Source organism: Salvelinus alpinus, chromosome 3, assembly GCF_045679555.1.
Source record: "Salvelinus alpinus chromosome 3, SLU_Salpinus.1, whole genome shotgun sequence".
Classification (NCBI taxonomy): Eukaryota; Metazoa; Chordata; class Actinopteri; order Salmoniformes; family Salmonidae; genus Salvelinus; species Salvelinus alpinus.
In genome coordinates this window covers 9,672,139-9,684,710 of record NC_092088.1, presented here as the reverse complement: position 1 = coordinate 9,684,710, position 12,572 = coordinate 9,672,139, and the positions used below count along the sequence as shown (strand labels likewise).

Here is a 12,572-nt window from a genome sequence, read left to right as displayed (position 1 = left end):
GCTTCTCATCGTCTTAGACTCTACGTAAGTCCGTATCTCCTGCAGAGTACTCTGAGTCCAGGGAACAAACTCACACCAGCATTCATTCCAACAAGATTTGTCATTTTATTGTCGACTAATCGGAGCTTACAGGGAAGACCGTTGTATTGCAAAGACAGAATCGGACACAAGTTCTAGAGCTGTGTTCCCCTACTCACTAAAACTCCACAAAAATCATGATGCCGTGTCAAAATATGTCACTGGACAGAAAAACAAAAAGGCCTCCAATAAACAACTTCCAACACATTACGTCATGATAGTTTCGCTCAAACCTCCGTGTCCAACTCGTATATTACCTACAGCCTTCGGTCTTGATGATTAGTGTGTTTAGTGCTGGGCTAGAACAAAAGCCTGCACCACACCCAGTGGGTCCACTGGATCAGGGTTGGTGAACACAAGGTCATAGGTTGTCACAAGATGTAATCCCCCCCCAGACACTGATCTAAGGTTAGTTGGGGGGGGTTTCACCCTTGGATGGATAAGCTGAGGATTTAAATGGTAACTTCTGCCCGGATCATGGTTGACTTCAACGATACCACAACTGTCTACAACCCGTACTGAACAGTTCATTGTTGGAAGTTGCCAGATGAAAGAGGAAAGGAACTTTTACTGACTGTTATTCAACATTCATACACCCAAGTGTGAACAACAGAATACTACAGCTGTGACAGCAAAACAGAAAATAGCTTTTCCACAATTTGTTTTCCAGCACATACAGATTCATGCAAATATGTCTGGAAAATCGCAACACACAACAGGTTTTTTTGTTTCGTTTTGTTTTCTCATCTTTTTTTCGGACTTTTATAATGACTAATTCATCACTCTTTCTTGTGACGTTTTGATTAGCAACGAAGTGATACTAAAACAATCTTCCCCAGGTTTCCCTTGCAACTTCTTAAGACTTGGGAATTTAGGAGCTACTGACACACTTGATCAAAAATGCATTTGTTTGTGAACTATCTATTCCAGATGCATCTGTATCTACAGTATGTAATGCATCTATCTACAGTATGTAATGCATCTGTATCTACAGTATGTAATGCATCTGTATCTACAGTATGTAATGTATCTGTATCTACAGTATGTAATGTATCTGTATCTACAGTATGTAATGCATCTGTATCTACAGTATGTAATGCATCTGTATCTACAGTATGTAATGTATCTATCTACAGTATGTAATGCATCTGTATCTACAGTATGTAATGTAGATATATTAATACTGCATATACAGATGCATTACATACTGCCGATACAGATGCATTACATACTGTAGATACAGATGCATTACATACTGTAGATACAGATACATTACATACTGTAGATACAGATGCATTACATACTGTAGATACAGATGCATTACATACTGTAGATACAGATGCATTACATACTGTAGATACAGATACATTACATACTGTAGATACAGATGCATTACATACTGCCGATCAGTAGCTCTGGATCCTAAATCTGATTGGTGAGATGGAAACGCAGCATCGACAGCCTACAAACACAACACATTGAACCAAAACTAGCCGTTACTATAGCTCAGTCTGGTTTCTAGCCCTAAGACATCCCGAGAGGTCACAACGATATTGACTTCGGGATATAGCGCAAGAAATTGTGCTAAAGCAAAATTCCACATCACAACAATCTTGACGTAACTTTTTGTAAAGCCAGTTCAAATTTACCATGAAGATATGTTTTAGTTACTTGTCATGCAATTTAAAAAAAATAATCTAATCTTCACTGTATTTTTCTGCTTGAATTTAAAATTTGAAATAATAATCAAAACTCCAAACAATACACCATTCGTCAACATTTAGAAATGTAAAACAAAACAACAATCAAATAAATGGACTAAAATATGTCAAAAATATATTTTTCTGCCATGAAGTAGATACGTGTCTGTTAAGGCAGCGTTTCCCAAACTCGATCCTGGAGTGCGAGGGCAAAAGCCAAAATGTGCACCAGGGGGGGGGGGGCTCCAGGACCCAGTTTTGGAAACCTTGTGTTCAGGGGTCGGTGATAAAAGTGTTGGACATCATTAACAGCGATCTGTCTGTTTCCAGACGGGAGGCTCTGGAACATCTTGGCTTGCTGTCAACGGCAGAATAAAGTTCTCTGTAGCATGTATCTAAATGAATGCCTTAAGTCTTCTCAATCTGGTGGCTTTGAATGATCCGATATTAATGTGTAGCACATCATCGGACTAAATCTAAATGATAAACTGAAGAGATAAATACTACTATTAAACTCAGTGATTTTACCAGAGCCAGCTGTTGCAGCAGTATTAGTTTTCCTGTTCAAAAAGTGTTGCAGGAGACCAAGTAGAAATTTGGCACTAGAGCACGTGTCAAACTCATTCCACGGATGGCCGAGTGTCTGCGGGTTTTCGCACCACCCTTGTACTTGATTGATGAATTAAGGTCACTAATTAGTAAGGAACTCTCATCTGGTTGTCTAGGACTTAATTGAAAGGGGAAAAAAACAAAACCTGCAGACACTCGGCTTTCCATGGAATGAGTTTGACACCGCTGCACTAGAGCGTCCAGAAACCTTTACTGAAATTAGTCAAACAGAAAACACCTAAAAGCTCATTTTCAAAATCAATAGAAAAAATGTCATCTGTATATTTAGCATTTAAAGAAATAAAGTAACTCCAAAGACAAATAAAAATCCACCTAATCGTATTTCTGATCCATACACATGAAACATACAGTGATATACCGTACACGCTTACACACACACACACACCTACACACGTACTGTACACACACACACACACGTACTGTACACACATACACACTTTGTACCAGAGTTCACATTGCATTACAGTAAACATAAAACTGCTGTTCATTTTGATGATATTATTTCATTGAGGCGGCAATTCTATCAGCGTCAACCAAAAGAACATCCCTCTCCATCTCTTTTTGCCATAAATGGTTCCTGCACATCTCTTCTGTAGTCTTTTTTCTCTCGATTCAAGCCCTCGGTTTCAGTCTTTTTTTAGGGGGAAATATATTGCTTTAAGAAATACCTTTTGGTCTTCATGTGAATACCAGCATTTCATATCACAATGTGTTTTTCAACCTCTCCATGTCTTGTCTGTCTGTCTGTCTGTTGGTTGGTTGGTTGGTTGGCTGATCGTTCAGTATGTAGTTCATTGAGTCTTTGCAGTCTCTATAAAGATTTGTTGTGTCTGTAGTATGACTGATCTCTGACTGGATCATTTTAGACCCCAACGGGAATCATCCGTAATGTCTTGAGTTGATCCCTTTTCACTTTGCAAAATGTTCATTCATTCATTCGTTAAAAGGTCCTTCCTTTTGACCCCGTTTTGGAGTCTGCTGAGGGGAGGACGGCTCATAATAATGTTTGGAATGGAGTGAATGGAACGGTATGAAAAACATGGTTTTCATGGGTTTGATGCCGTTCCATTCACTCCATTCCAGACATTATTGTGAGCCGTCCTCCCCTCAGCAGACTCCACTGATTTGAATGTATGGATATGTGTGTGTATATGAGTATAGGTGTCTGTGTGCACGTCTGTGTACTGTACACAGTATCTCAGTCCTTCACAGGCCCGTCACACATCTCAGACACAGATCTCTATAGGCGTAGCCACCAGTATGCGTCCGGGGGGCTGGTTGCTGTTGCTGTCTCTGGGCATGCGGTCATAGCTGTTAGTCGAGGGCACAGAGCTGGTGGTAGAAACAGACACAAAATGGTGTCCTCCACCTGACTCCGTCATCCCTGCCTTTGTCCCCCCAGTGCCCCTCTCCACAGACACCGGAGGAGAGAGAGGAGACAGAGTCTGCTGCTTCATCCTCTCCACCAGCATCTCCTCATCCTCTTCTCCAGACGAGGACGATGTACTGCTCCCATCTCCCTCCACCCTCACCCCTCCTCCTCCTCCTCTCTCCCTCTCTCTCTCTCCGCCCCCTCCTCCGTTCCCGTTGCTGTCTCCATCCAGCATCCAGCTGTGGCTGAAGTAGCCAAACACCTCTTTAACAGAGCAGCGCCGGTCCTGCTCCACCGAGAGGAGCCTGCGGAACATGCGGAGGGCCTGCTCGGTGAAGCGGCGCCACTGCGAGGGCACGGTGCCCGTGCGGCGTCTCTGCCAGCGAGTGAACTCCTGGTAGAAGGAGTCGGAGGGCAGGGCCTTCTCCCAGGGGAAGTTACCGGTCAGCATGCAGAAGAGGAGGACGCCAAAGGCCCACACATCCGTGCTGTAGTCCACGCAGAAGCCCTCATGGCGAGACGTGTCGCACAGCTCCGGAGCCGTGTAGGGGATGGTACCGCTGACCTGGAAGAAATAATATGTGTCTATTGATGAGGAAGATTTCATTCTTCATTTAAGTTGGTTCCCATGAGGTCTGGTCTCTTTTATGACATACTTGGTAGGTTCTGCATCTCAAACGACAGCCTATTTATCATACAGTTCACTACCTTTTGTCTTTTTAAATAAAGTTCCTTGTGATTTGACCTCGAGCCACTCACCCGTTTGACTGGTGAGCCAGCGCGGCGCGTCATGCCGAAGTCGGACAGTTTGACCTTGCGGCACTCACGGTCAAAGATGAGGATGTTCTCAGGCTTGACGTCACGGTGCACCAACTTCTTACAGTGAAGGTAGTCCAGGGCGATGGCAACCTGGTGCACACAGCGCTTAGCAACCGTCTCTGGGAGACCCACCTGGATGGTGAGGGGCGGAGATTATGAAACAATATAAACCTAAAAGACGTCTGTAATGACAACCACTATAAACGTGCTACGAAGTATTCTTCACTGGAAACTTACAAGCAATGTGACATAAGCAATGTGACATAAGCTATTATAAACTGTCATTGCACATCATTTAGAGCCCATAATAGTTCAAATAACCCTACGAAGCCATTAGAACAGAACATCCCTGTATCTCTCTCTGTCTCTCTGTGTGTGTGTGTGTGTGTGTGTGTGTGTGTGTGTGTGTGTGTGTGTGTGTGTGTGTGTGTGTGTGTGTGTGTGTGTGTGTGTGTGTGTGTGTGTGTGTGTGTGTGTGTGTGTGTGTGTGTGTGTGTGTGTGTGTGTGTGTGTGTGTGTGTGTGTGTGTGTACCTGTGGAGGGATGATGTCGAAGAGGTCCCCGGACAGGGCATACTCCTGGGCGAACACGTAGTAGTCGTCAGTCTCGAAGGCGATCCCAAACATGTTAATGATGAAGGGACAGGGAGAAAGGTAGAGAGAGATGCTGTACTCCCTCAGGAACGACTTCAGCTTGGTCGTCTTCTTCCTCAGGAACTTCAGGGCCATCTTGGTGCCTGAGGGGGAAAACAACATGGGAGAGATGAATAATTATAATGGTTGATCATGCTACGTACATGTAATCCTGCAGAGAATCCTGCAGAGCTGGAGCAGTGAATGATCCTGTTAAATGTGTGTATCCTCAAGATCAAGTCTAGTGTGTGTGTGTGTGTGTGTGTCCTCCACACCTCTGATCTTGTGTATGACCAGGTCCACCTTGCCGTAAGTGCCCTTGCCAAGCTCCCTGATGACCTCGTAGTACTTGTTGACCTCTAACCTCTCCAGGTTCTGTGCTGCGATCAGCTGCAGCTCCTCCAGAATGTCCATGTTGCCACGGGAACCCAGCGGAGACGAACTCATACTGGGGACCGGGTTAGGGGACGGACAAGAACAGGGGGACAGGTTTAGGGGACGGACTCACGGGCAGGACAAGAGCGGTGGCTAACGGCTTGTGTCACTGGAGAGAAGGAGAAATAGAAACAGGCAAACATTTTGTTAGTGGAAATGAAAACATACAGACATTTAACAGTCAATACTAAAACATCTGAACTCTTCTTTGTGTCTCTTTTTGTAATAAATAAATAGGAAATAACAAACAGAAAAGCTACAGACGCAAACAAACACACAGCTGCCTATCTCCAACCTACTGCAGTGTGATTATTCTCACAGAGGAAATTGTTATTTTCAAAACTGCAGCGTTTTACAATCCAGACGCAGAACACTCTGACCTATTCCTTCGACTATAGATTCACACACACACACACACACACACACATTGCACAACTCTGAATGCCATAAAAGAAGCAGGCTTTATGTTACCTCTGATCAACAACACTTTGGAACATTCCAGCACTGATTGACACTTATACTACAGTACATTCAGAAGGTATTCAGACCCCTTGACTTTTCCCACATTGAGTTGCATTACAGCTTTATTCTAAAATGGATTCAATTCATGTTTTTCTTCATCGATCTACACACAATACCCCATAATGACAAAGTGAAAATAGGTTTTTAGAAATTCTATAAAAAATAAATATAAAAAACATTGTTTACATAAGTATTCAGACTCCTTTGCTATGAGACTTGAAATTGAGCTCAGGTGCATCCTGTTTCCATTGATCATCCTTGATGTTTCTATAACCATTATTACTCCTCCACCAAACTTTACATTGGCACAATGGAAGAACTTGACTGGCCTGCACAGAGCCCTGACCTCAACCCCATCGAACACCTTTGTGATGAATTGGAACACCGACTGCGAGCCAGGCCTAATCGCCCAACATCAGTGCCCGACCTCACCAATGCTCTTGTGGCTGAATGCAAGTCCCCGCAGCAATGTTCCAACATCTAGTGGGAAGCCTTCCCAGAAGAGTGGAGGCTGTTATAGCAGCAAAGGGGGGACCAACTCCATATTAATGCCCAGGATTTAGGAATGAGATGTTGGACGAGCAATACTTTTGGTCATATAGTGTATCTTAATTTATTATTCTGGTTTGTATTGATTTACTCTGCTGCAATAAGAACACAGTGTTATAATACTATCTCAGTGTCCCTCCCTGTTCCTATTATAATATAAAAATATCTCAGTGTCCCTCTCTGTTCCTATAATACTATCTCAGTGTCCCTCTCTGTTCCTATAATACTATCTCAGTGTCCCTCCCTGTTCCTGTAATACTATCTCAGTGTCCCTCCCTGTTCCTATAATACTATCTCTTCCCCATCAATACATTAGATCACCAAAATAAAAAATAAAAAATAAATCTGAATATTATTCAAGTAAAGACGGAGCAATATCTATGTCCTGAGACCACCTTGCTATTCAATAAAGACCCTGTACGCAAGGTAAGCGAAAGTGTGTGTGTCACCAGCAGGTGATGAAACATGTGACTGTTTAAGTGATGAATGACTCTCTCTCTCTCTCACACACACACACACACACACACACACACACACACACACACACACACACACACACACACACACACACACACACACACACACACACACACACACACACACACAGAGATCTGAGCTGAGCTGAGCTCTGCAGGAACTGTACAGTGAGAAGGCCATTAGTAACTGTCAGAGATCAGAAGAGCTTACTAAGCACCACGGGAGCCAGCGCTGCACAACCATGTGTGTGCGTGTGTGTGTGTGTGTGTGTGTGTGTGTGTGTGTGTGTGTGTGTGTGTGTGTGTGTGTGTGTGTGTGTGTGTGTGTGTGTGTGTGTGTGTGTGTGTGTGTGTGGGGGGGGGGGGGGGTAGATAGGACTCTCATCATCTAAAATATCACAATAGTGTCATCTCTCTGGCACAAGGTCAATCACTACGTCAGTCTCCAATCAGAATCTCTCGCACTCTCTCTCTCTCGATCTCTCTGTCTCTGTCTGTCTCTGTCTGTCTCTCTCTCTCTCCCTCTCTCTCTCTCTCTCTCTCTCTCTCCCTCTGTCTCTCTCTCTCTCTGTCTTTGTCTCTCTCTCTCTCTCTGTCTCTCTCTCTCTCTCTCTCTCTCTCTGTCTTTCACTCTCCCTCTGTCTTACACACACAGACACACAGACACCATCTCTTTAACTCTGGAGGAGGATTTCTCCAACAGTACTCTCACCTTAGCACTGTGTTGGCAGCTAGGACAATTATTTACAGGTACATGTGTGGGTATCCGTGTGTGTGTGTGGGGGGGTGGGGGGGGTATCTGTGTGTGTGTGTGTTTATCTCTGCCCTGTTGTACTTGTATGGCAGCAGCAGCATCAGCCTCATAGCTGGATGAGTCATCAGGCCTAGCCCAGCTGATCAAAGGGGGCTTATGACGGCACACACACACACACACACACACACACACACACACACACACACACACACACACACACACACACACACACACACACAGAGACACACACATAGAGATCCGTGATGAGTCACAATATAGGTCAGACAGACACCATGTTGACGAGAACACAGCGTGCCTTTACTTTCGTATTCAACACCAGCAGGGTCTCCAGCTTAAGTAAAGTTTCCTCCTGTCTCTAACTAGAGGGAGCTGTGTCCCTCTGTCTGTCTCTAACTAGAGGGAGCTGTTCCTCTGTCTCTAACTAGAGGGAGCTGTGTCCCTCTGTCTGTCTCTAACTAGAGGGAGCTGTGTCCCTCTGTCTGTCTCTAACTAGAGGGAGCTGTGTCCCTCTGTCTGTCTCTAACTAGAGGGAGCTGTGTCCCTCTGTCTCTAACTAGAGTGAGCTGTGTCCCTCTGTCTGTCTCTAACTAGAGGGAGCTGTGTCCCTCTGTCTGTCTCTAACTAGAGGGAGCTGTGTCCCTCTGTCTGTCTCTAACTAGAGGGAGCTGTGTCCCTCTGTCTGTCTCTAACTAGAGGGAGCTGTGTCCCTCTGTCTGTCTCTAACTAGAGGGAGCTGTGTCCCTCTGTCTGTCTCTAACTAGAGGGAGCTGTTTCCCTCTGTCTGTCTCTAACTAGAGGGAGCTGTGTCCCTCTGTCTGTCTCTAACTAGAAAGAGCTGTGTCCCTCTGTCTGTCTCTAACTAGAGGGAGCTGTGTCCCTCTGTCTGTCTCTAACTAGAGGGAGCTGTGTCCCTCTGTCTGTCTCTAACTAGAGGGAGCTGTGTCCCTCTGTCTGTCTCTAACTAGAGGGAGCTGTGTCCCTCTGTCTGTCTCTAACTAGAGGGAGCTGTGTCCCTCTGTCTGTCTCTAACTAGAGGGAGCTGTGTCCCTCTTTCTGTCTCTAACTAGAGGGAGCTGTATCCCTCTGTCTGTCTCTAACAAGAGGGAGCTGTGTCCCTCTGTCTGTTTCTAACTAGAGGGAGCTGTGTCCCTCTGTCTGTCTCTAACTAGAGGGAGCTGTGTCCCTCTGTCTGTCTCTAACTAGAGGGAGCTGTGTCCCTCTGTCTGTCTCTAACTAGAGGGAGTTGTGTCCCTCTGTCTGTCTCTAACTAGAGGGAGCTGTGTCCCTCTGTCTGTCTCTAACTAGAGGGAGCTGTGTCCCTCTGTCTGTCTCTAACTAGAGGGAGCTGTGTCCCTCTGTCTGTCTCTAACTAGAGGGAGCTGTGTCCCTCTGTCTGTCTCTAACTAGAGGGAGCTGTGTCCCTCTGTCTGTCTCTAACTAGAGGGAGCTGTGTCCCTCTGTCTGTCTCTAACTAGAGGGAGCTGTGTCCCTCTGTCTGTCTCTAACTAGAGGGAGCTGTGTCCCTCTGTCTGTCTCTAACTAGAGGGAGCTGTGTCCCTCTGTCTGTCTCTAACTAGAGGGAGCTGTGTCCCTCTGTCTGTCTCTAACTAGAGGGAGCTGTGTCCCTCTGTCTGTCTCTAACTAGAGGGAGCTGTGTCCCTCTGTCTGTCTCTAACTAGAGGGAGCTGTGTCCCTCTGTCTGTCTCTAACTAGAGGGAGCTGTGTCCCTCTGTCTGTCTCTAACTAGAGGGAGCTGTGTCCCTCTGTCTGTCTCTAACTAGAGGGAGCTGTGTCCCTCTGTCTCTAACTAGAGGGAGCTGTGTCCCTCTGTCTGTCTCTAACTAGAGGGAGCTGTGTCCCTCTGTCTGTCTCTAACTAGAGGGAGCTGTGTCCCTCTGTCTGTCTCTAACTAGAGGGAGCTGTGTCCCTCTGTCTCTAACTAGAGGGAGCTGTGTCCCTCTGTCTGTCTCTAACTAGAGGGAGCTGTGTCCCTCTATCTCTAACTAGAGGGAGCTGTGTCCCTCTGTCTCTAACTAGAGGGAGCTGTGTCCCTCTGTCTCTAACTAGAGGGAGCTGTGTCCCTCTGTCTCTAACTAGAGGGAGCTGTGTCCCTCTGTCTCTAACTAGAGGGAGCTGTGTCCCTCTGTCTGTCTCTAACTAGAGGGAGCTGTGTCCCTCTGTCTGTCTCTAACTAGAGGGAGCTGTGTCCCTCTGTCTCTAACTAGAGGGAGCTGTGTCCCTCTGTCTCTAACTAGAGGGAGCTGTGTCCCTCTGTCTCTAACTAGAGGGAGCTGTGTCCCTCTGTCTGTCTCTAACTAGAGGGAGCTGTGTCCCTCTGTCTGTCTCTAACTAGAGGGAGCTGTGTCCCTCTGTCTGTCTCAACTAGAGGGAGCTGTGTCCCTCTGTCTCTAACTAGAGGGAGCTGTGTCCCTCTGTCTGTCTCTAACTAGAGGGAGCTGTGTCCCTCTGTCTGTCTCTAACTAGAGGGAGCTGTGTCCCTCTGTCTGTCTCTAACTAGAGGGAGCTGTGTCCCTCTGTCTGTCTCTAACTAGAGGGAGCTGTGTCCCTCTGTCTCTAACTAGAGGGAGCTGTGTCCCTCTGTCTCTAACTAGAGGGAGCTGTGTCCCTCTGTCTGTCTCTAACTAGAGGGAGCTGTGTCCCTCTGTCTGTCTCTAACTAGAGGGAGCTGTGTCCCTCTGTCTGTCTCTAACTAGAGGGAGCTGTGTCCCTCTGTCTGTCTCTAACTAGAGGGAGCTGTGTCCCTCTGTCTCTAACTAGAGGGAGCTGTGTCCCTCTGTCTGTCTCTAACTAGAGGGAGCTGTGTCCCTCTGTCTGTCTCTAACTAGAGGGAGCTGTGTCCCTCTGTCTGTCTCTAACTAGAGGGAGCTGTGTCCCTCTGTCTGTCTCTAACTAGAGGGAGCTGTGTCCCTCTGTCTCTAACTAGAGGGAGCTGTGTCCCTCTGTCTCTAACTAGAGGGAGCTGTGTCCCTCTGTCTGTCTCTAACTAGAGGGAGCTGTGTCCCTCTGTCTGTCTCTAACTAGAGGGAGCTGTGTCCCTTGTCTGTCTCTAACTAGAGGGAGCTGTGTCCCTCTGTCTGTCTCTAACTAGAGGGAGCTGTGTCCCTCTGTCTGTCTCTAACTAGAGGGAGCTGTGTCCCTCTGTCTCTAACTAGAGGGAGCTGTGTCCCTCTGTCTCTAACTAGAGGGAGCTGTGTCCCTCTGTCTGTCTCTAACTAGAGGGAGCTGTGTCCCTCTGTCTCTAACTAGAGGGAGCTGTGTCCCTCTGTCTGTCTCTAACTAGAGGGAGCTGTGTCCCTCTGTCTGTCTCTAACTAGAGGGAGCTGTGTCCCTCTGTTGTCTCTAACTAGAGGGAGCTGTGTCCCTCTGTCTGTCTCTAACTAGAGGGAGCTGTGTCCCTCTGTCTCTAACTAGAGGGAGCTGTGTCCCTCTGTCTCTAACTAGAGGGAGCTGTGTCCCTCTGTCTGTCTCTAACTAGAGGGAGCTGTGTCCCTCTGTCTCTAACTAGAGGGAGCTGTGTCCCTCTGTCTGTCTCTAACTAGAGGGAGCTGTGTCCCTATGTCTGTCTCTAACTAGAGGGAGCTGTGTCCCTCTGTCTGTCTCTAACTAGAGGGAGCTGTGTCCCTCTGTCTCTAACTAGAGGGAGCTGTGTCCCTCTGTCTGTCTCTAACTAGAGGGAGTTGTATCCCTCTGTCTGTCTCTAACTAGAGGGAGCTGTGTCCCTCTGTCTGTCTCTAACTAGAGGGAGCTGTGTCCCTCTGTCTGTCTCTAACTAGAGGGAGCTGTGTCCCTCTGTCTCTAACTAGAGGGAGCTGTGTCCCTCTGTCTCTAACTAGAGGGAGCTGTGTCCCTCTGTCTGTTGTAGTAGTAACATAAGACACATGGATAACATATAAAGACATAAGACAGCTGAACATTAAAGTAACGAACCACATGTTCACGTTGATCATGAGACTGTGGTAATGGAGATATACTAAGAGACGTTCTGGCCCTCTTATTTTCTCCATTGTGCTGACAGACTGACCAGACACATGGGCACCTAAAACAATTGGACACACTAGACTTATAGTCTACACATTCCACTAAAAGCACACATACCAGAGAAATATGCCTAAGGCAACTGGACACTAATGATAAGAAGAGACATAGAGTCTGCCAATTCCAATAAGGACATACCAGAGAACATGCTGGGGCATTGAATTAAATACAGGGTTGAGTCATAGGCCTAGAGTATAGAGGGACATATATTATTTTTAAGACAAGCATGGGTCTGGCCACTATTATAATTTAACTGAAAGCAGATAATGGGCGTTAGTAGGCGTGAACAAGCAGGAAGCCTGAACTAAAAAGATAAGGATGGCAGGAAGAATTAGGGGAAGTATGCTTATTTGCATATGGGGTGGACCCATATGCTATTTATGTATAAATGTTGGAACCGGGGTGTGTTCCGCGGGGTGTGTTCCGCAGGGACATGCCAGTGGGCTGTACAATTGTAATAAAGAGCATGTTTGATTTTAAAAGTTCTGGTAAGCGTTGTATTTGAAAATGATTTTCCACGACATATTT

At 46.3% G+C, this 12,572-nt stretch overlaps 1 protein-coding gene across 1 annotated transcript in view; it reads right to left on the bottom strand.

The window, feature by feature from the left end:
• Positions 1-85: 85 nt before the first annotated feature.
• The window catches only part of LOC139570002 (serine/threonine-protein kinase SBK1-like), a 30,989-nt gene continuing 18,502 nt past the window's right edge, over positions 86-12,572 (bottom strand). The window contains exons 2-5 of the mRNA XM_071391428.1: positions 5,507-5,775; positions 5,133-5,335; positions 4,540-4,731; positions 86-4,345 (exon numbers count right to left, since the gene is read on the bottom strand). Of these exons, the coding sequence (XP_071247529.1) occupies positions 3,635-4,345; positions 4,540-4,731; positions 5,133-5,335; positions 5,507-5,678 (1,278 nt within the window). The 5' untranslated portion in view covers positions 5,679-5,775 and the 3' untranslated portion in view covers positions 86-3,634. The remainder of the gene's footprint in view (positions 4,346-4,539; positions 4,732-5,132; positions 5,336-5,506; positions 5,776-12,572) is intronic.